Here is a 20826-nt window from a genome sequence, read left to right as displayed (position 1 = left end):
GCTATTGTTGTCGTCCCATAGTTTAGTTCAAATTTTGCTCGGTCACTCGTCAGTTTAAAAATTAAATCTACGTCTTAATTCATTTATATAAATAACCTCACGATATTTTAGGGATTAGGTTACCAATTTACTATTCACTGGGTAAGGCGGTAAAAAATAAAGGCACAGTATGAGTATGTGGAGCAATACAATATGAGCGTGTACCCAGGTCAGATACCACCTCTAAAAAAACCTTTCCTTTTTATTTATTTCAATAGATTTTCTTATTTAACAATCAAATAATTAGACCTGGTTTATGTGCAGCCAAGCATATCTAGAAAAACATAAAGAATAAGAGCGTAATAAGTGACAAAACCCCAGTGTTTGTATTGGTTCTTTTTTTCGTGAATCAAGGTTGGTGTACAATAAATTACAATACGTGTGCATCGGTGGGGGGCAGGAGGGGTGTGGCGCACAAAATTTTAGCGCTGCAACTGAATTTAAATCTGAGTGACAGACAAGTGACACAATAACGACAGTATAGACACATACACGACAACAAATCAAGGCCAGGGCTGTATTCAATCCAGAAATTTTCTCATAGTTTCGTACGTATCTATCAACTCGCCACAAACAATTTTTCAACATTCGAAACAACATTCGAAACGAGAAAAACTGCTCGCCGCCACGACAATTTCACGGACACATTGGAAGCCGTCGATTGGAACGGTGAATACACTCGGCGTGAGGAACATTAGAACCGTAACGAAAGGCCAAAAAAGGCCTTTCAAGACTTTTGCGCACAAAACATCCCCTCCACCGTTAAACACTTTGCCGAGTTCAGAAATTTCTTAATCATTTTTATCACAAGGTGCAACATGGTGAGGCTTATTCAAACGAACGAATTTAGCAAATGGAACAGTCTACAACGGATGGATTCCGTTTTTCTTTTTTTTTCTTTTTCTTTTTCTTCTTTCGGCTAAATAATTTTCCACTCACTTGCGTGAGTATTGTAGGTCAGGAGTATACAATGGAGGCTAACATTCAAATCATAGGTATCCTTGAGTATCAATATCAAAGAAATCACGAGGCCGGCAGGGCGCTAAAATGTACAAAAGTTATTACTGAAAAAACAAAAAGGATAAGGAGAGATCTCGTGAGTTTCATAAGTTTGAAAGCGAATTCAAATTACGTACGCAAGAGACAAGTTGTTGGAATCGTATAATAAGTGTGAGATTGGTGTTGGAGGGAACGAGCGAGTTTTAAAAAAAAATAATTTTGTCAAGTGATTATAAAAGCGGGAGATCGTGTCAAACTTGACCGGTTTGGTGCCGATCCATCGGCACAGTCAAGCGAAGCGGAGGACTGGATCCGCCATCATCCGCATCTTTTTCCGCTTTATGATCATCCGTCTCCAGGTCGGAAATGGCCGATTTTTTGGCTCGGTGATGTTTATTCGGAGATTTGACCGATTTCCTCAACAGTCCCTGATGTTGTTCGACGACCGCCCGGTGGTGATGTTTATTGGCTCCCGCTGCCGCACCTGTGGCCGCTTGCAGTAGACCTGCTCCTAACCCCATAGGCATGGGGAAGGAGAAGTCGCAAAAGTAGCTCAGGTAAGGGTTGACACCTCCGAAACCGCCCAATCCGGCCGCGTGAGCCAATCCGGCCATTCCCAGCGCTTCCATTTCGTTGAGGCGATGCTGCGGCTGCGGATAAACGCCCGCCAAATTCAAAGGCCCCGGGATGGCGGGTCCGTTGTTCTTAGAGACTTTAACGTCGTTGTTGTTGTTGTTGTGATTCTTGTGATTGTGGTTGTTCATGTTGTTGTTGTTGTTGTTGTTATTGTTGTTGACGTTTTTAGTGCCGGCAGTCGGGCTGGGCGTGGCCGGAGCGCTTTTATTCCCGCCATTTTCTTTCGGTGGTTTGGTTTTCGGGTTGTTGCTGTTGTTGCTGCCGGTGGGTGAACCTGCTGCTGCGGCCGCCGCAGCAGCAGCCGCCGCCGCCAACTTGTACGAGCCTCTGGTGGAAGCGGCCAGGGCCATGGCTTCGCCTTCCAGCGTCTCTTTGCGCAGCGTGTCCAGCTTGAGCGACTTGCCGTACTTGCCGCGGACGTACATCAACAGGCTGTTGTAAGGGATGCCGAAGACCCTAGACGCTTGCGACGTCGTCATCTTCCGGTTCCAGACGTGGTTCAACGCTTCCGTCAAGTCACCGTTGGTCCAGGCGCGAGGTGGGCCGCCTCGGGGTGCGCTGTGCTGGCCTTTACGTCGATCAGCTATTTTAGAATGTGAATAAAAATTAGTTCCGGTTACGTGATTCTATATTTTTAAATTCTTACATTGGTGAATTGGCGTCATTGATAAGATCGAATTGGATATCATCGGCGGAGTAGTCCTCGGTCCAGGCGTTCCGGATGGACCCGGAGAGAACAAACTGTTTCTCTCGGCCAAACTGAATTCCTGTTTCATTCAAAATTAAGAAATCGACGTTAATTTATTATAATTATCTTCTTTTAAAACAGGAAATCAAAAACTTACGCTCTTGGCGCTGTCGCTATTGACGCTATCAGCTTTCAACGAAGGCACTGGCAACGGTGTGTCACTGCGATGGCTATCCTGATCGTTGCTATTCCGTCCCGATTGATTCTCCTCACTTTCTTGCCTTTCCATCTCCTGTAAATGTTCCAAATTCCAATTAAAACTCGGCCCGTCAAATCAAAATGACCAAACTAACCAGCGATGGCGAAGATTTCTTGACGGAAAGATCTTCGGGCATGTCCTGGACGGGCGACGGAGTCGACCTGTAATTGCCGTGATGATCGGCGGCCGACGACGGCGGTGAAGACGAAGAATCGCCCGATCTTCTTCTGGGCCTGGCCTGTTTCCGGCGCGGAATGGGCGACGTCATTGGATGCGAATCGGCGTACATGTGATGATTAGTGTAGCCGTTGTGGTGATGATGAAGCGAGAGGAGAGACGGAACGGTGGGCGAAATGGCGTAACGGGCCAGTTTGAGAACGGGTTGCCTGTGATCGACGTCGTCGTCCTCATCGTCGTCGCAATGGCGACGGTGTCGCCGCTCAACATCCTCGTCGTCTTCCATGGCGGCCGAATTGATTCCTGGATACAAGTCACGTTTGACGTAGACGACGCCGTCGCTCGATCGGGTTTCGGTTGCGGCCATCTTTTTTTTTTTTTTCGCTAGGCGGATCCGATGTCGGCACGACAATCTGCATAAAACATATCGAAAAAAAATTTACTTCATTGGGTACAAAGGAACAGGATCGATTCCACGTGAATTTTCCAATATGCAAATAGCCCACAAAAGTTCATCTTACAAATTTTTAAAAAACTTGGCGCTGGAAAAAAAAGAAAATTCAACAATCGAGAAACATTTTCTGAATGAGCTTTCCCGGTAATATCTTTATGTTGTCCGTCCCGCAAATAAATAGATACAATCCATTGTGATTCATTATAGCATGTCTGCTACTGTGGTTCCCGTGAGGTTATTTCATGTTATTGTATTATTATTATATCCCCCCCTAGTACGGGAGTCTTTGCTGACGCATCCTCCTTTTTTGATTGCAGCACCACAGACAGCGACGTCGTGGCCTATACAAGTGGCTGGGCACCAAAAAACGGAACTCTGGATATTAGTTGGTAAAATGTAAAAATGCGCCCAGTAGACGGTGCGAGCGACAGCAAGCGGTAGCCCGTGAAAATGAACTGAATAGCTCCTCCTGCGCGGGATATTATAATATTATTCAAACTCCGTACGTACGTACGTACGTGTGTGCGGTGGGACAATAAGAGTCTCGTATCTCGGTCCCGCCGTACATATCTATAGAGTTAAACGAGCTACTACAACAAACACCAGGTCGTCCGTCATCATCATTTTCTTTTTTTCTTTATAATACCGCGTCCTCGGTTCTACCAGATTGAATCACAATTGAGTAAGCGACCGCTGCAGAGACCGGGGCTGCCATCGGAGGAATACAACAAAGCCCATGACTTTGCATTCTGGCTCGAACGTTCCGTTGCATCCCAAAAAACGGAATCCTCCAACATAACAAAACGGTGGGGGGAAAGAAGAAGAAGGAGGAATAATGTTACATCTTTTCCAAGGAGGAGGAGGAGAGACTGCTGTGTAACATTTACAACAATAACAACAAACAATCAAAAAAGAGAGAGAGAGAGAGAAAAGTTGTTTTTTTTATTTTCGACTCCCACCTTTTCTCTCTCTCTCACGCTCGCCTCCATATCGTTTTCACGCGCTCTTGCGCACCTCAAAAGATTATTTATCCACTAATAGCATCCCCAGAAGGGGAGGGGGGCCCTTCTAATTCGTCAAGGTGTTATGCAGTTAGCCTTTGCGACGGAGAACCACATTCTCCTCCGTCAACTTGTTTTGTTTTCTCGACTTGTAGTTGATAAAACAAATCACGCACCACTGGTCCAGATGAAATACATCAGTCGTTACTACATATAGACTGTACACGTATTATAATATAGTATAACCGGCGGGTCTCATGACACGATCAAAAAATGATTTTCAGAAGGACAAGCGCGTATATAATAACAGAAAAAAACATGACACGCTAGAGCGAGCTGCTCTCCTTCAATTCTATTCGAGTCTATTCAGAAAATAAAGGTCTTCGAGGGAAATTGCCACGAGACAATGGAGATAGGATAGGCAATAGAGACTGTGGCTGAAAGCAATTGAAATCATTTCTTTCACATACTGCTGGCTGGATGGCTGGCTGATCGTTATTGCTAATAATAATGATGATAATGCGCAGGTAGTAGTAGTGTAGCGAGAGACACACATTAAGCCGAGTCATGCTCTGAGGCTATCAGTGCCTAAATATCACATCCATAACAATGGCGTCATAGTTTTTGCCACTAGACTTCTTCTTCTTCTTCCACCTTTTTTTTTATTATTCTATTCCATTGATGATTCTTCCTCCCTCTTATACAACAACAACACTTGTCTGCTTCATTGTGTGGTGCTCCCGGCTCCTGTTGGCGATGACGGGAAAAAGATGCAACAGACAATAGAGCGAGTAGCTGGAGGAAAGACAACAAAACGGAAATCCAGGAGCTCTTTCAATTCTTCATCTTTTCAAAATAAAATAAAATAAGCTAAGGTGATGTGGATTATAAAAAAATCGGTAATTTCAACGAGCGGGAAATTTGAAAAAATAATAAAATTCAAAATTCAAAAAAAAAAACGACGGTTGGAGAATTCGACCTTGTGGAAATGCGAGAAGTCCCATCGTTTCTCCATTTTCATTAGGAAGTCTGTCTCCACAAACTATTTTTTGGTGACAAACTCTCGCGCGGTATTATTATTTCAGCGCGCCCCATCTTCTTCTTCTGGGCTGATGTGACACACATTGGGCGGGTTGTGTCAACAGAGCGCACGCCCTTAAACGCAGTTGGAAAAAAAAAATAAAAATTCTACCCCGGCCAGGTAAGCAGAGCCTCAACGGACACGTATGGTCCTCGAGCTACAGGTAACACAACAACCGACACAACAACACACAAGGTATAAGTAAGTAACGCGATACTCTCTCTCTCTCTCCGAAGACGATATGAAAACCTAGTCGAGTGAACACGTCAGACACGATCACGGCTTTATTTGAAGAAGATGAAAAATAAAAGGTCGGCCCGCACTCTTTTTTCTTATTTTTATTTTTATTTATTATTTTTCTTGTAAACAACCGAATGGACGAAAGAGAAAACCTTCCAGACCGTGAAAAAATATTTTGTTGTCTACGTCACAGAGTGAATAAAAAAATAATAAATAATAAAAGAAGGGGGGAGAACAGAACAGCAGAGATGGAGAAACGGCTGTGTACATGTAATCAGAGCGCTCCGCTTTCTCCGGCGCCGTCCGACACATGTCGCTCACGCATATAAATAATTTCTTCCCCCCACTAAACCAAAAATTTTAAATTTTTTTTTGTTTTCGGCCTTTTTATTCTTTTGGAAAATAAAAGGGGGTTATTTTTTTTTCCTCCCGCCTTTGAACCTTGCGGACGGACGGACACAGATGGGCGATCCGTTGTTCTCTTTTTCCCATTGTGCGGAGGTTCTCTTCACGGTGAATTTCAAATGTGGACGCAACAGCACGTTTAGCGACCTTGTTCTCTCCCTCTGTGTGTTCATTTAGAATTCGCAGAATCAACACAAAAACACAATTTTTCTTTACTGGCTGACAGTGTTGGGCCGTTTGTCCGAATATCCACCCCCCCACCCAAAATGGCTGGGCGTTTCCATCGCTTTTATTTTGGCAGAGACAACATAAGAAAACAGGATCCTGTTGGTTCTTTAAGGAATAACTTTGAAAACATCACACGTAGTTTACACTTCTTCCAAAGTGACAAACTGGTCAACCAAAAACTTTTGAGAAAATCTCGGCTTTTAAAATTTTTTGTTTTCGTAAAACCCATCGGATCCTATTGGGTTTTGTGCGTAATAATCCTCGAACCATTCGGTAAGATGAGCCATCGGTTTGGAATTACCTCCAGAAGAAAATGTGAAAAAAAGTCAGTAAAAGAAGATGGAAAAATGGAAGAAGAGAAGGGAATAAATAATAAACTGGTGGGCTGATTTTAGAAAAACTAAACAACGAAATCGTGCTGATGGAAATCAGGTAACAAAAGACCCAACCCTCTCACTGGTGCATACAGATAAAAATAAGTAGATCAAAACCGACAAAAAAGAATGTAGAACAATTTCCGAATTGTCTATTCAATCATGTTTTGTTTTTTTAGCGTATTTGTTAAGCGGATCTTGATCCCAAAAATAAACCACCTTTCACCACCGGCCAATAAGAGTTGACAGAAAATACTATGTAGGCCGATTTTGGCCTTGTGTGTGTGTGTTTGACTTGACCTCGTCCCTAATCATTTGCCCAACAACTTCCGCAGAAGATCATGTTTTATAGGCCGGGGCTCGTGTGCTCAACACGGAAAACACATTCCTCTTTGATTGTATTTCAATAATGAGCTCTTTCTCTAGCTAAGACGAGTATTTTCTTATATAATATCTCATTATGTGAGTTGAAGGGGGGTTGCATATAAATCGGTCAAGGGGGGAGAAAGGTTTCTAATTCCGTAGAGTGTATGTGCTCGCTCTAAATCTATCCATCCATCCATCCAGAGAAAAAGAGAGAGAATGAGAGAGACAAAGGCTGGAAAATAACAAAAAAATTATAAAAACACGAAATGGAACATGGCAGGATCCAGCAACCTCATAAATCGCACGGATGGTATAGTACAGGTTATCTTTAGATACACATTCTCTCCGCCCACATCAACCCCCCTCTTATGCCCCTTAAATCCCCCCTCAAAGGTGAATTTTTTTGAATTACATCAACTCGCATGAAAGTCGCGAGCCAAATTCTCATTTCTAGAAAGAAAAAAAGAAAAAAAGCGGTGAGGTTCTTCTTCTTCTCCTCCCCTCTCTTATTTTATGGGCTGGAAATAGAAGAAGAAAAAACCTCTGTGTATGTGTGTAAATTTCACATATTTCTCCGGCTCAAAAAATCTTTCAAAGGTATACACACACTATATATAGAGCTCTATAGTATACTACAACTACTACTACGGTATACTATACGATTGCCCTGTGCAACAAGTGACCCCCCTCTTACTTCTTTACCTGTCTGTCTGTGCTTCATCTCCTCCTTTTTACCACCACCCCCCATTTGAACTACACCTCCCATTTGGAGGCAAGTTTCTGACTATTAAATCCCACACCAACGAGATGCGTGTGTGTACGATTTATTCTTGTAATATTTTTCCTTTCATACGACTAGGGTTCTCCCCACCCCCCTTTCCATTTATTAAATTTTGTAATAACAACAATGATCCGGCCTATTACGTAATAAATAAATCAATTTGTAGACTTGACAAAAAAGATTTGTAAAATTTTCAAAATTTCGCGGGGAAATAAGAAGAGTGATTTTTCGCGGGAAATTCAAACTGATGCCACGATACATCTCGTGAAATTCAAATAAATTTGTCTGCCATCCATCTGGAAATCTCTCCCTCTGAAAAAAAAATAAGTAAGAAAGAAAGAAAGAAAGAAAAAGAAAGTCTGGAGCGTGATAGATATATGGCCCCCCTCCTCCCCACACGCCCGCGCTCACAAACACATACTGAACCCCCCTCTACCACGAAAGAAGAAGAAGAAAAAATATTTTTTCTCTAACCTTTTTCTGGTTAAAACTCTACCTGGAGCTTATTTAACCTTCCCTTCTATTCTTTGCGCAATTTTTACACCTCCCTCACAGGTAGTTTATACACACATACACGTATACACATACTATATATATATATATATATACACATACGTACGTGTGTAGATCGGTAAACCAGTCTGCGCAACACGCATCCCTCTCCACCCATCTAAATATAGGTAAAAAGCAAAGGGGGGGGGGATAAGGTTAAGAGTCGACCCACTCTGCTCGACCATCATCGGATGGTATAGAATAATATATAAAAAAAAGGCAACCCAAAAGGTACATAACACTATACAGTTCTCAGGTATAAGAAGAAGAAGAAGAAAAAGGTATATAAGAAAAGAAGATGACGTTATATGGAGATTTAAGACGTCACGCACACAATTCTCCGAGAGATGGTCCCTCTGTGGTTCTTCCACCACCACCAACCCCCTCCCAACACTCACCTTTACGTGCAACATCTTCCTCTTATGCGAAAAAAAAAACCGAGTCATAAACCACCAAAAAACAGTTCGACTTGGTAATTTTTTTCTTCTCTCTTGGTTATATTATGAACAGCTTTCCCACTCTATGATTTCTCTTAACTAGAAACAGAACACCCCCTCTAACATAATACAAAACAAAGGAACTTTTTTTCTTGTTCCGATATGCCCCCCACCTGTGGTTATTGCATCATATCGACAAGATAGAACAGGAAAAAAAGTTTCCATCCAACTTGTCCATGTGAGAGACGCGATGTCGGCGGCTTCTTTTGACGAACCGCCGTCGGTCTCTAATAGTATCGATGTCAACGACCAATCAGCCCCAGTAATACGCCGCCGCCATTTTGGATTGAACCCAAAAAAAAAAAGTTGTTGTTAGTTAAAAATGTGACGAAATCTTCTCTTCATACCAAATGGCGGACATGTTTCATGTTCGGACTTGGCGATTTCACCTCATCATTTCCTGTCCCGTGCCGCCAAACCAGTTCAATTCGATTTTACCCCAACATTTAACCCGACAAAAGAGACCGACAGTCAAAATCCAACATCCGGTGTAAGAGCGAAAACCAAACCGCCAAAAATTTTAAAAAATCAAATCTGATCATGTCCATTTAAAAGAAGAGAAACAAATTGATCTCCGCTAACAAAATTAACAAATTCCCAGCGCGGCTTTTTTGAAAAAAATAAAATAAAAAAGAAGCCCTTTTTAGAGATATGGACAAATCACGACGAGTCAGCACGTCGTTGCCTTTGCTCACGGTACACACATGTACATAGAGAAGGGGGGGGGGGGGCATGAAAACGCCGGGGATGAAAACAAACTCCCTGAACTGCCAAAAAAAGAAGAAAAATAAAGAAGAAAAAGGAAAAGAAGAAAAAACTTGTTGTTGTTGAATCTACTGGGCTCTCTGGCTGGCTCTGTAGCCACCCCTGAGCTGCCGTCAGAGTGGACGCCCACTAGCGTGACTAGGGTGATCGTGTCTTAGACACGCAAACGCGCACGTCAAACTCCCGACTCACGAAATCAACGTCATAAAAAGAAAGAAAGAAGAAGAAGAAGGACCTTGTGGCCCAAGCGGATGTGTCTGTGTGTACTCTAACGCATGTGTGTAAGGAACACAACACACACACGCAGATGCACGCGGGCCGAGCCCTGTTTTTGGCCTTGTCTCTCTCTCTCTCTCTCCTAGACTTCATGTGTGGATTTTTCTTCCATGTTTTGCTTTTGTTTTGTATTTTTATTTAAAAAAAAAAAAAGAAAAAAGACGAAGTTTAATGTAATCTTTCGTGACGGAAAGATTGCGCCGGTGTTAACACACGCACGCCTAAACATCGCGCGCTCCGTGAAAAAAAAAAAGCTCCCCCCCCCAACCAACCAAAAATACATACGTTCAAGTCAAACTGAATCAACCTTTCCCGACAGCGAACGCAGCGCCATATCGCAGAATGAACGAAACGTTTTTTCTCCCGATGCGTCTATAGCGCGCGAGCGAGGTGATGGAGAGATCCATCACTCACGAAAGAAAAGAAATTAAAGGTGGTGGTGGTGGTGTGGTCTTTATGGTAGCGCGTTTTGAGATGGGCGCGTGCCCTGATTAGCATTCGCCCGGACGGATCCCGGACGGCGCGCAACACGTTCGACGTCAATAATCATGACGGATTGAAAAAAAGAAAACGTAAGAAAGAGCCCCCACTTTGTTATACTGGCTGAAACTCCTCCTCTTTTTCTTGCCCCCCGACCGACCCAACAGAAGAAATATGATGGATGAGATTCAAAGACGCGCGGTGCGCGGAATAATAGTTGGTTGTTCAACAACACCAACACCAACAACAACACTGAAAATGTTTTCTTTTTATCGACTGACCTGCTGTTCTCCTTTTGATATAATGGCGCGGAGCTCCTTTCTAATTAACAGCTTCTCCCACGACGCCGATGACAGCGGAGCAAAACTACCGAAATCAAAAACCAGTAGCCGATCCTTCTCCAATTTCACATCCAGCGATGACAAGTCGGAAGAGATTTCAACGCTCCAGCCACACAATTCTTCAAACGTGTCAAATAGAGAGATCAGTTCAATTGGTCCAAAAAATAACAACACTCGTCGAAGTAATAGAGATCAACCACAATCAAATTCAAAATTGATTTTAAAACACCAATTCAAAAAATATAACGACGGACAACACGTTCGACTCCGGCGACAGACACTTGGCGAATGAACGGCACACACCGGTCGACACACGACGAGACTGTCGGGCTCTACTGTAGGGAAAATCCTTTTTTTCTTTTTATTTCTCCTTCCAAAGTCAAGAAGAAAAAATTTTGTGTTGGTGGTGGCCACCACCTCCTTTCTCTGTACGTTCCCGACCAAGAGGACCAAGAAAGGTGAAAGGCGGAGCTTTGGACAAAAAGGGGGAGGTGATTTCTTCCAACCCCCCCGCCTATTCCTCTCTCCGGCCCCCCCTTTTACTGATCGTGTGTGTGTTAGTCCATCATCGTCACAACACACAAATATCTAAATGTACATAGATGAAACTCCATAGGGAAAACAAAAAGAGCCATTCGGAAAAATCATAAACAAGTCCGTCGTTAATGATGTCGTAACCTGAATGTTTGGGAAATGTGATGGTCGTTTTCTCTCGGAAGTGTCCCATTGGGTGAAGTTATTCCCGGTATTCAATCAACCCCCCCTACCCTCTACCCCCAAAATATCTGGATGATATTTATAGAGAAATACTTGATCGACGGTTGCGTAACGTGTCATAACCGATTTGAAATCGATTCTTAACTCTCATCGTGATGGAAGTTGACCTTGCCAGGAGAACATAACGAGACCTTCTTAATTGACGACTATACTATAAAAACTCATAAAATAGCGCAATATACTATCAAAAACCCCCACCGAAAATAGCAAGTGGAACATGTTTCTAATGTACGAAATGACAAGATGGGCGCCAACGATGTTTATTTATACCATAGGTACGCGGGGTCGCATACACTCCAATCTTGACATTTCTTCTACGTCTTCCTTGTTTGTGCTCCCGGTCATATAAAAAGAAAGAAGAAGAAGAAGAGTACCGCTGTATAATAATCATCTCCCAACACACACACACACAAGTCTCCTGCGCGTACAGGTAGAATCACAACCAACCCAAAATGGGGAAATTTTCGTGCGTGTTTCGTGGAATATAAAAATGACCCAGCGTGTCCTGGAAAAAAAATATAAAACAACCGAGCGAATCCCCTCGCGTTGAACTCCAGTCCAGGAACAATCAAAAAGAGACTAGACGGGAGGGAGGGAAACTATAGGCCGCCCTTAAGAAACAAACAGTACATATCCTCGTGAGTGAAAGGATGGTTATAGTAGAGTTTGATACCATAGGGTTTGGCGCCATTCGTCCGCCGCCGCTGCCGCTGCCGCCGCCGCCATGTGTGTTAGTAATGTTTGTGTGTGTGCAGCAGGAGCAGCAGCACGCATGGCGGATGGATGGATACAATAACGCAGTCTAGTGTGTAATCATCAACCGACTTATAATGGGGGGACGCACGGGGGTTTGGCCCCGAAATCAGAGAGCCTAGGGACCCTGCAGCGCACCACACAAACAACCGAAAATTGTCCGTGCTGAAGCTGCTGCTGGCCCGACAATTTGATCCGAATCCTGTCATCACACAAGAGAAACTCGCCCTCAAAAAATATATAAATCCAAAAAACTGGCATATGAGGGTAGTCGAACTGAAAAAGATGAGGCCGGTGTAATTCAGTTGCCCTGTATAGCAGCAGTAGAGATTCCGTGTTTTTGAAAGTTAGACCCCGCCAATAAATCAGTCCACACGTATATTATATGTGTGTAGTAGTACTAGCAGTAGTAGTATACACGTGTGTATAGTAAATAATATCGACGAAAAGAAGTTGGCGGAGATGGTGGCCGGACCAAAAAATATGTCCGACTCTGTTGCCGGCTGATGCTGCCGGGTCGTATATTTACGGGGGCCTATTGTAAAGTGTGGAAGGATAGAACAAACCAAATAGCAGATAGGATAAATATAACACACACACAGCCTCTCTGCAAAGTGTCTAGTGTAGGCCTACACATGCACACATGTAGTAGTACTGCACGTATGCTTTTACGATGTGTCTCTTGGAAACTCGACTCGAAATATACACATACACAAAAACAGGGTCGTAAAAATATCCCCCTAGCCAACAGTTCAGTATTTTTCGGGTGTTATGGGATTGGCTTTGCCATCCACCAAGTTCCTCCGGCGGATGAAAAAAAAAACAACAAAAAAAATTTCCGGCACCCAATAAAAAAATCCACCAAAAAGTAACAACAGAAATTTGCCTTTCTCTTATTCTCCCTCCCAAAAGAAAACGTGAAATATAATTTTAAAATAATTTTTTACTAAGATAAAAATTGTGGTGGCCTCTTTTTTTTTCTAACCGGCGGCCATGTGATTTACCTGTGAGCTGCCATTTGGTTAACACACACACACACACGGTACAGAAAGAAAAAGACACGCATCGCGTCTTTTGTCGCCGAGAGTCGTCCCGCCATCCCGGCCGAAACGATTAAAGTCCAATCGGAGTACAGCTTCTCTCTCTAGTCATCATCTTCTCACTACTCTACTAGTTGTCTACTAGATATATGTATACTATATCTTACTATATACTACGTGTGTACGTTGTTCTATTCCCCCTAAGTGTTATTTTCGGGGGAGCCGACGACGTAGTAGAGAGAGTCACGCATCTAATTAAATCCAATCATCGATATTATAATACCATTAGAGCAGCAAGAGAGACTGGCAGCGTCTATTCTTTTGGGGTTTTTCTTTCTCTCTAAAAATAATACCTGGAAGGGGGGGAGGAGGAGGAGGAGACGTGTCATCAACATACAGGTGCGATGCTGTGTGTACCTTGATTTTTTCCGCGACTCCACATATACACAAGTCCATCATCATCACCAGCAGCACAGAGCCCCCACAGACTCTTCTTCTTCCATTTTTGTGCGTGTTTTCGAACGTGTGTGAGCGCCTATCATCATCATCATCCAACACACACACACACACAGACACACAGACACACACACAAACATTTCCTAGGCACAAAAAGTCTAGTCGGAATCTGCTCCGTCACTTGACGTGACTCTCATTCGCCCTTATGGCTATCAAAATCCTCCACCGTATAGACTCTCTCTACACCGTGATGAGATATCAAAAGGAAAATGGACGAAGGAGAGGCCCCTTGTTGAGGAATAACACACGAGTTTCCATCCGAGAAAGAGCGCGCCGTGAGTGTGGATCAACAGCTCACGACGTTCCAGCTGTTGCTTGCGCTCTACCCCAGTGTCTAATCATATCTTTTTCTCTTTTCTCTGCTCGCGTCGATCCCTCTCGGAGAATAAAGAATAAAATAAAAAAAAACTCGCATCCGCATCTCGACGAGGAGGTTTTTGGGCTTGTTTGGATGAATCAAAATATTAAGAAGAAGAAGAAGCGTGATCGGATGACCACGCACGATGGCCCGCGAACAGACTATTGTTTTGTATATTTTTCAAAAGAAGAAGAAATGAAAAAAAAATAAACATGAGCGTGTGTGTGTGTGTATGTGTGTGGAATAATCGACTGTTTCGATCTTGTCAAAATTTGTGGGGGGAAAAAACCCTGGAAATAAAAAGGAACAAGCCGACATGAGCGGATGATATGCGGCTCCGATTGAAAAAAGAGACTCGGCGCATTCAGAAATGTTCTTATTCCTTTTTGTTGTTTCGATGGGGAAAAAGATTAAAAAAAAACAGGAAAATCAATACCGCCATCAGCAGCGTGATTATTCAAAAAAGAAGACGATCGGTACTACGTACACAAGTCGTTTTTATTAGTTCACATCCCATCCGACCGGAATATTTCCGAGAAAAAGGAAAGAAAAAGATGTTTCAAGAATTTTTTTGACGGCTTCCGTAACAACATCGTTATGAGGACATTATGTGAGCCAGATACTGCACACACAAGTCCTTTTTTCACGGTAAAAAGGATAGAGAAGAGTTTCAAATTTTTTCAAATCTCTTCCAAGGGGCCCACACACATACACACACCCAAGGACTTTTATGAATAATTTGAAAAAGAGGAAATGGCCAGTTTACATTATTCGCTTCCATCATCATCGGCCATAGCCAAAGTTGTAGCCCATCAAATTCAAGAAAATAAATCCATTTTTTTTTTTTACTTTTTTTTTCATTTTCACGCCAGGAAAAAAAAATAACACACCTTCCGGTCCGTCTCTCACTCTTTCATCCAAACACGCAATACACACACACACACACACACGACTAGCCCAGCAACAACAACAGCAACAACAACAAAAAATGAAATTCAAAGAAGAAGAAGAAAACCCTGATTTATTTATTTATGCGATGCGGATCGTACCAGAATAACAATAAACGAACGAATGAGTTTTTTCTTTTTTTTCTTATTCTTTTGGTTATGTACACCCCGGCCCAAAAGGTGTGAAGTGCTGGCTCATGACTTTTTCTGAAAAAGAAAAAAAAGATGCTGTGTGTGTGTGTGTGCAAGTTCGTCTACACGCATCACGCACGGACGCCGAAACGACTACCGTAGACCCTCATCAACCGCCATCTGTCGTCACTCACGTATCATCGATAAAAAAGAAAATTTTAATTCGAATCAAAAAGAAATTTCCAACCGAAAGATTATAACCACAGCAAATTGAAACCAAGTGAGGAGTAAGAAATTTAAATCTGCCAAGTCACCATCACGTGACCAATCCACACTAGCTACAACAACAAGACGGACAACACAATCAAAGACGAAAGATGGGATATAAAAAGGGGTTTCTATTTGGTATACGTATACCATTTGTCACAATGACACAAGAGACTTGTTGATTGCTGGTAGCAATTTTGCTACTACCTGACTAATATTATAATCAATAGAATTGAAGAAAAATAACTTTTTGAAATGACAAATTTCTTTTGACAATAACCAGGTTCAAAGATTTCTTGCGCCGTTGTGAAGTGATTTCAACGCACGAATTGCTCGTACCCACCTCCCCGTGAGTTCCGCCACGCGTATCCTCCTATAAGTGTGTGTATAGGTTCTACGACGTACCTGTCGTTTCTTTTAACTGTCGAGGGCATTGTCATCGTTTGAAACCATCTTTTTTTTCTCTTATTCAAGAGATCGCCTCCATAGTTTTTCACACGATTACTCGGTAAAAAATCGACTAACAAAGTTTTTTTGGGCTATACGGTTCAAGGGACGTCACGACACAATCCGAATCTTTGTCTTACGTGAAACCTTTTGATTGCGCAAACTTTCCTACTTGATTGATGGAAATTCAATGGCTTTTTTTGTATGTTGGGAGACAATACGGAAGAAGCTTCATCGGTCACTTCCTAGTAGACTCGGAAACCCAGCCACCGGCCAAACCGCTTGTTCTCATTTTAATGTTCAATAATGCATTATACTGATGTAGTAGCGTACAATACCGTTTGTAAAAGAAGAGATTTGCTACCGCTGCTGCTGCTGCTGGCCTCTACTATGGAGTATCATAATAATAGGCAAAGAGAAATAAACAGTTTCATCTGGCCAGAAACCCGAGAAGCGCGCAGTTCAAAAACGGTTTTTGACCCTTCTATAGGCCGAAGACATTGTTCTAATGGACTCTCCTTTCTGGTCTCTTTTGTCGGCGTTCAGGTTTCTGTTGTTTGCACGACCGCATTGACAACGGCGTCCAATCATAACGAGCGACTATCACAAAATAACGGATGACAGGGGGAGGACAGACGCGTTTGTCACGGAAAAAATGTTTCCAAACAACTTTCCAACGATAATGGGAAACATTTAGACGGTCGATCACTTCTTCTATGTATACACGCGTATACACGTACTATGATTGTCGTGTGCATCGAAATTAGCTCAGACCACAATCGATCTGCTGGGAACCGGAGAAAGAGCGGAACCAGAAACTTTGTCTGCCGATTGAATAACGGGGGCTGATACGGATAAATATCTGCCGGGTCCATCTGCGGTCGTGATCCCACACCTACACCGCCTCTATTGTGTCCGCTGTTGCGTTGGCAATCTCCGAGAGATTTTTCCCCCAAAAGAAATTTGACATTTGTGGAGGAGAGTTAACAATGAGGCCACCGACACCGTGTACTGCTGCCTATACCCATCACGTAATAATTTGAATTTCTAGTATTAAGCGGGCGCGAGAGCGTGTCGAGCATCTCTCTCTCTTTTTCCGCGCGAGATGTAGAATTTAAAAAATAAACTTGGGAGAGATAGCAACCGTCAATTCATCGGCATCAGCCAAGCATGTAACACATTCACCTGTTATGTTTTTCGTCTAAAATAGAAAAATTCTCGTCTCTTTTTTTTTGTTTTGTTTTGTCGCCTTTTATCTTTTTCCGGGGGGAGAGAGGAGGTTGTTGTCGAAAATCATTTCAATGGTACATGTATATAATACAGAAGGGGTTAGACAATAGACTAGGCTCTCAAGATGGCCGACGGGGCGGACGCGGACGAGTTGCTAGAGTGACTAATTGTTCCTCACTCTACATCACCATGTTCTCTTTCGATTCCTCCTCTTTTTTGATTATTTGTCGATGCATAGGAAAATGAGAAACACCAAGACCGACCGCAAGAGACTCGAGAGAGAGAGAGACCAATGGGGGGCCCCCCTTCTTTTTATCTTTACCCCAACAAACACACGGAGTCAGCCTGCCGGAACTGGATCATCCATTCAACGTCCAAGACAATATGTACACGTTATATACGTTTTCTACTGTTGCAGCATAATAAAAGAGTCAAACGTTTTTAAATGACGCCGAGGGAAATTAAACATAAAAGAGAGAGAGAGAGAGATTTCGAGAGATGATTTCAATGGCAAATCGAGTAGAAAATGAGGCAACTCATCAGCAGCAACAGCAGCAGTGCAGTGGCAAGGATAAGAAAAAGAGAACCGTCACGTCCTCGATTCCCTTGTTATAATTATCGCTATACTACTTCTGCCGTATCAACTCATCGCTAATACACTTTAACACTAGGGACTATGAGATATCCGGGAATTTCTCTCTTTCAAATTTGGGAAAAACTCTCTTCTTCTTCTTTTGATCAGATTCCCCTCTCTCCTTCACGATCTTTCATTGTCCCGCTCAGTTCATTGGATGGAAATTTTTCGGTTGAAATAAAAGAAGGGACCATTTCTCTATAGCGCTGGTAACCCCAATCACTCACAAAGAATCAATCAGCAGCTTTCGATATGACTGATAGTACATCTAATCAATTGTTTTATTACTGCTTTCAAATGCAATTTTTGGATTTGACGAAAAGAGACAATTATTGCCAAAACGCCAATTCTGAATTACAGAAGAAAGGAAATCGTGGCTTGTGGAAAATGTTTCGTACAATCAATTTCCTGGTACATGAGGCAACAGATGTTTTGCCATCAATCATCATTTATTTCGCTAGACAGTTTCCGGTATTCAAAAATAATTAAAGTTACGTCACAACAACAGCAATTCCTTCAAACGTATAATCATCTAGCTCCATTGTATCATCTGACATTCTGATGAAATAATCAAGAAATTCAAACGTACCCGATGGACTCTTTGTGTGTTTGCTCAACAAGTGTATCACATCGACTTTTAAATAGTTGTTTGAACTCAGCGGCGCAATGCGCCTGGCCCCATGTTTTTGTTATCCGTCCCCCACTCCCCCTGAATCCTGAAAGTCCCGAGGAATTTGCACACAGGTGGTCGATGCTGCTGTCTATATATCGTCGTGATTTGAATTCCAGAGTCGTCGAGTGCGTTCACACCAAATTCACGCCGAAGAAGAATGTAAAACAACAAATACTTGGTCTCTCTTTTTCAACAAGAATGGGAGAGATAGAGAAAATAGCGCGGCTATAGTCTACTAAGTTTTGAAGGAAATAAAAACCGGTGATGGCGACACGACGGTGACAAAGAACAAAGGTGAGAAAGATAAAAAGGAATGAAAGAAGAAGAAAAAAAAATTCGTTTTAGTTGATTGAATTTCCCTTAGAAACAAGTGAACCAAATAGGGAAATTTCCTTGAAAGAAAAGAATGTAGAAAACGTCCAGAAAAATAAAAAAGATTTCTCAAGTCGCCCGTATGACGGAATGAGAGCGAAGGATCTTTTATGTAATAACGTGATGATATAGATCGTCAGCAATGCGTCGCATCTTTAGAAACTGTAACAAAAACAAAAGAGGCGACGAAAATAAAAAAAAAATCTTTTTCTCGACACCGGCCATAGCAGCGGACAAAATCGTGTCCCGCAAGATTGGCAATGCTCTATCTCACTTCCACCGAAAAAACATATTCATCCCGTGTGTATAATGGAAGCTCAGCACCTTTTGTACACCAGGTAAGGTGGTGGTGTGGTGTGTGGTGATAGGGAACTTCATGGTCGGCACACACCTGACAGTAGCGTGAAACATTTTTCAGGTCCTTCAATCAAAAAAAGTGGGGGGAGGAGAAAAATAACAGAAAATTCCAGAGAAAAAAAGATAGCTAGCAGTTCCTGTTATCAAAGAAGAAGCAAGAAGTCCGGCAATGACCAGACACAATTTTGTGTTTTACATCGGAGCTCACCAGTGTGTGCGAGCACTCTGCGCTCCAATGAAAAACTTTTGTTCGAATTTTCTTTACAGTATGTTATGTCTAGTCTAGTCAGTTACATTCTATTTAGATTCTATGCGCTCTCTCTCTCTCTTGTAGATATCGCCAGGTTCGACCGTATCGGAAGAATAGGAGGGACACTATATAAAACATGAAAAACTCTCTCTCAAAGAATATTTGAAAGAAAAAATAAGTGATATGCTCCCGTGATTTCTCATTGTCTTGGGGTCTCTACTAGCACCTACAAGAATTTCATTCTATTCTAATAATGGAAAGAAAAAGAAAAAAAGAGACGAGAAACGCCGATTGGTGCCGCTCTGCTTTTCTTCTTTCCGTCTCTTATTTGCGTTTTTAAATGTGTGTGACTGGTGTGAGAGAGACAAACCCCCAAAATAAAATAAAAAACGACTTGGCATACTTGAGAAATCACGCACATTCCAACCGTTATTATAATGGTATTAGAAAAGATTTTGTTTCACAGGGGAGCCCTAGTTCAACTCTAGTGACACGTCGAATCATTTCGTTTTTCCCAAGCTCGTCAAAATGTTGTCACCAAAAAACACACACATACACACAAACCGTTCGTGGCCTTTTTTTTCCCCTTCAAACGATTTGATGATGGCTTCCCACACGTGGTTGTGTCTACACATGAATAAATGCATACAATTCAAGTACAGAAAAAAAAACGGCCGGGGATTAATTGAACCGCTAGGAGTCACGACCGAACTATACAGAGGCCGAGGGATTTGGAATAGAAATACAACAAACATCTATACACCGTTGGCGCTCACGACGATGATGTGTGAAAGAGAAAAATGGAGAAAAAAGAAAGAGAGAGACTCCGCCGGGGTTATAGAGAGGGAACCCTGTTTTGTATTCCGGCTCTCACACCAGGATCCACACACACGTACACATTCACAATAACCAGCAGCTAGCTAGCTTCGAGAAAAAAGAGAGAGAGAGAGACATGCCTATCAACATAACCGAGTCATGCTTGCTAATTTACGGTACCGCGACTGGCAGCAGCACATGGAAAAATCTAAAACTCGTGCCAGGCAGCAGCAGCGTACAAGTGTGAACGAATCATCATAGGGAATACATTAAACAAGTTGAAGGGAAAAATAACTCAGGTTCAAAGGCCGTGGCCACACATGGACTTTTCGTTTTGTTCCTACCTGGTTCTGGTTCGGTCGTGTAATAAATCTTGTTGTTTTTCTTCTTCTTCGGCTTCCAACGGTCACCCAGCAGCAGTTCAGTTAGTAACAGCGTGACAAGTGAGAGAATGTTTCCAGCACAATAATAATAACAGCAACAGCACTCTTGGGACACGAAAAGTAATGGGACGACCAGCGCGTGCCGACTGCCCGACTCCGACACCTCGAATGACCTTTTTCATCTCATCGTTTTCCCTTTTGTTTTTTTCTTTCTTTCCACTCCTCATTAGCATGC

The 20826-nt window shown here is 42.5% G+C and overlaps 1 protein-coding gene across 2 annotated transcripts; it reads right to left on the bottom strand.

The window, feature by feature from the left end:
• Positions 1-342: 342 nt before the first annotated feature.
• LOC124194763 (rho GTPase-activating protein gacU-like) lies at positions 343-20778 on the bottom strand. Of its 2 annotated transcripts, none has more exons than XM_046589116.1 (5): positions 20553-20778; positions 2716-3211; positions 2520-2654; positions 2321-2441; positions 343-2257 (listed from the first exon to the last, which is right to left on the bottom strand). In XM_046589116.1, exons 2-5 carry the CDS (start codon positions 3163-3165, stop codon positions 1290-1292), a joined length of 1674 nt encoding a protein of 557 aa, XP_046445072.1. In that variant the 5' UTR covers positions 3166-3211; positions 20553-20778; the 3' UTR covers positions 343-1289. The 2 variants fall into 2 exon arrangements, with proteins under 2 accessions (XP_046445072.1, XP_046445071.1); XM_046589115.1 differs by lacking the exon at positions 20553-20778 and adding an exon at positions 10580-10973.
• Positions 20779-20826: the final 48 nt, after the last annotated feature.

The sequence above is a fragment of the Daphnia pulex genome, chromosome 5, assembly GCF_021134715.1.
Source record: "Daphnia pulex isolate KAP4 chromosome 5, ASM2113471v1".
In the NCBI taxonomy this organism is placed as follows: Eukaryota; Metazoa; Arthropoda; class Branchiopoda; order Diplostraca; family Daphniidae; genus Daphnia; species Daphnia pulex.
The sequence above is the reverse complement of the archived record's forward strand: the minus strand, read 5'-3'. Positions and strand labels throughout refer to the sequence as shown.

Bases quoted from the DNA above. Each gene is read 5' to 3' on its own strand.
- LOC124194763 (XM_046589116.1), bottom strand. From the start codon at position 3,165: ATGGCCGCAACCGAAACCCGATCGAGCGACGGCGTCGTCTACGTCAAA. The intron at 2,442-2,519 runs GTAAGTTTTTGA...TGAATGAAACAG, and splicing joins ATAGCGACAGCGCCAAGAGC to GAATTCAGTTTGGCCGAGAG. The intron at 2,258-2,320 runs GTAAGAATTTAA...ATTCTAAAATAG, and splicing joins AATGACGCCAATTCACCAAT to CTGATCGACGTAAAGGCCAG.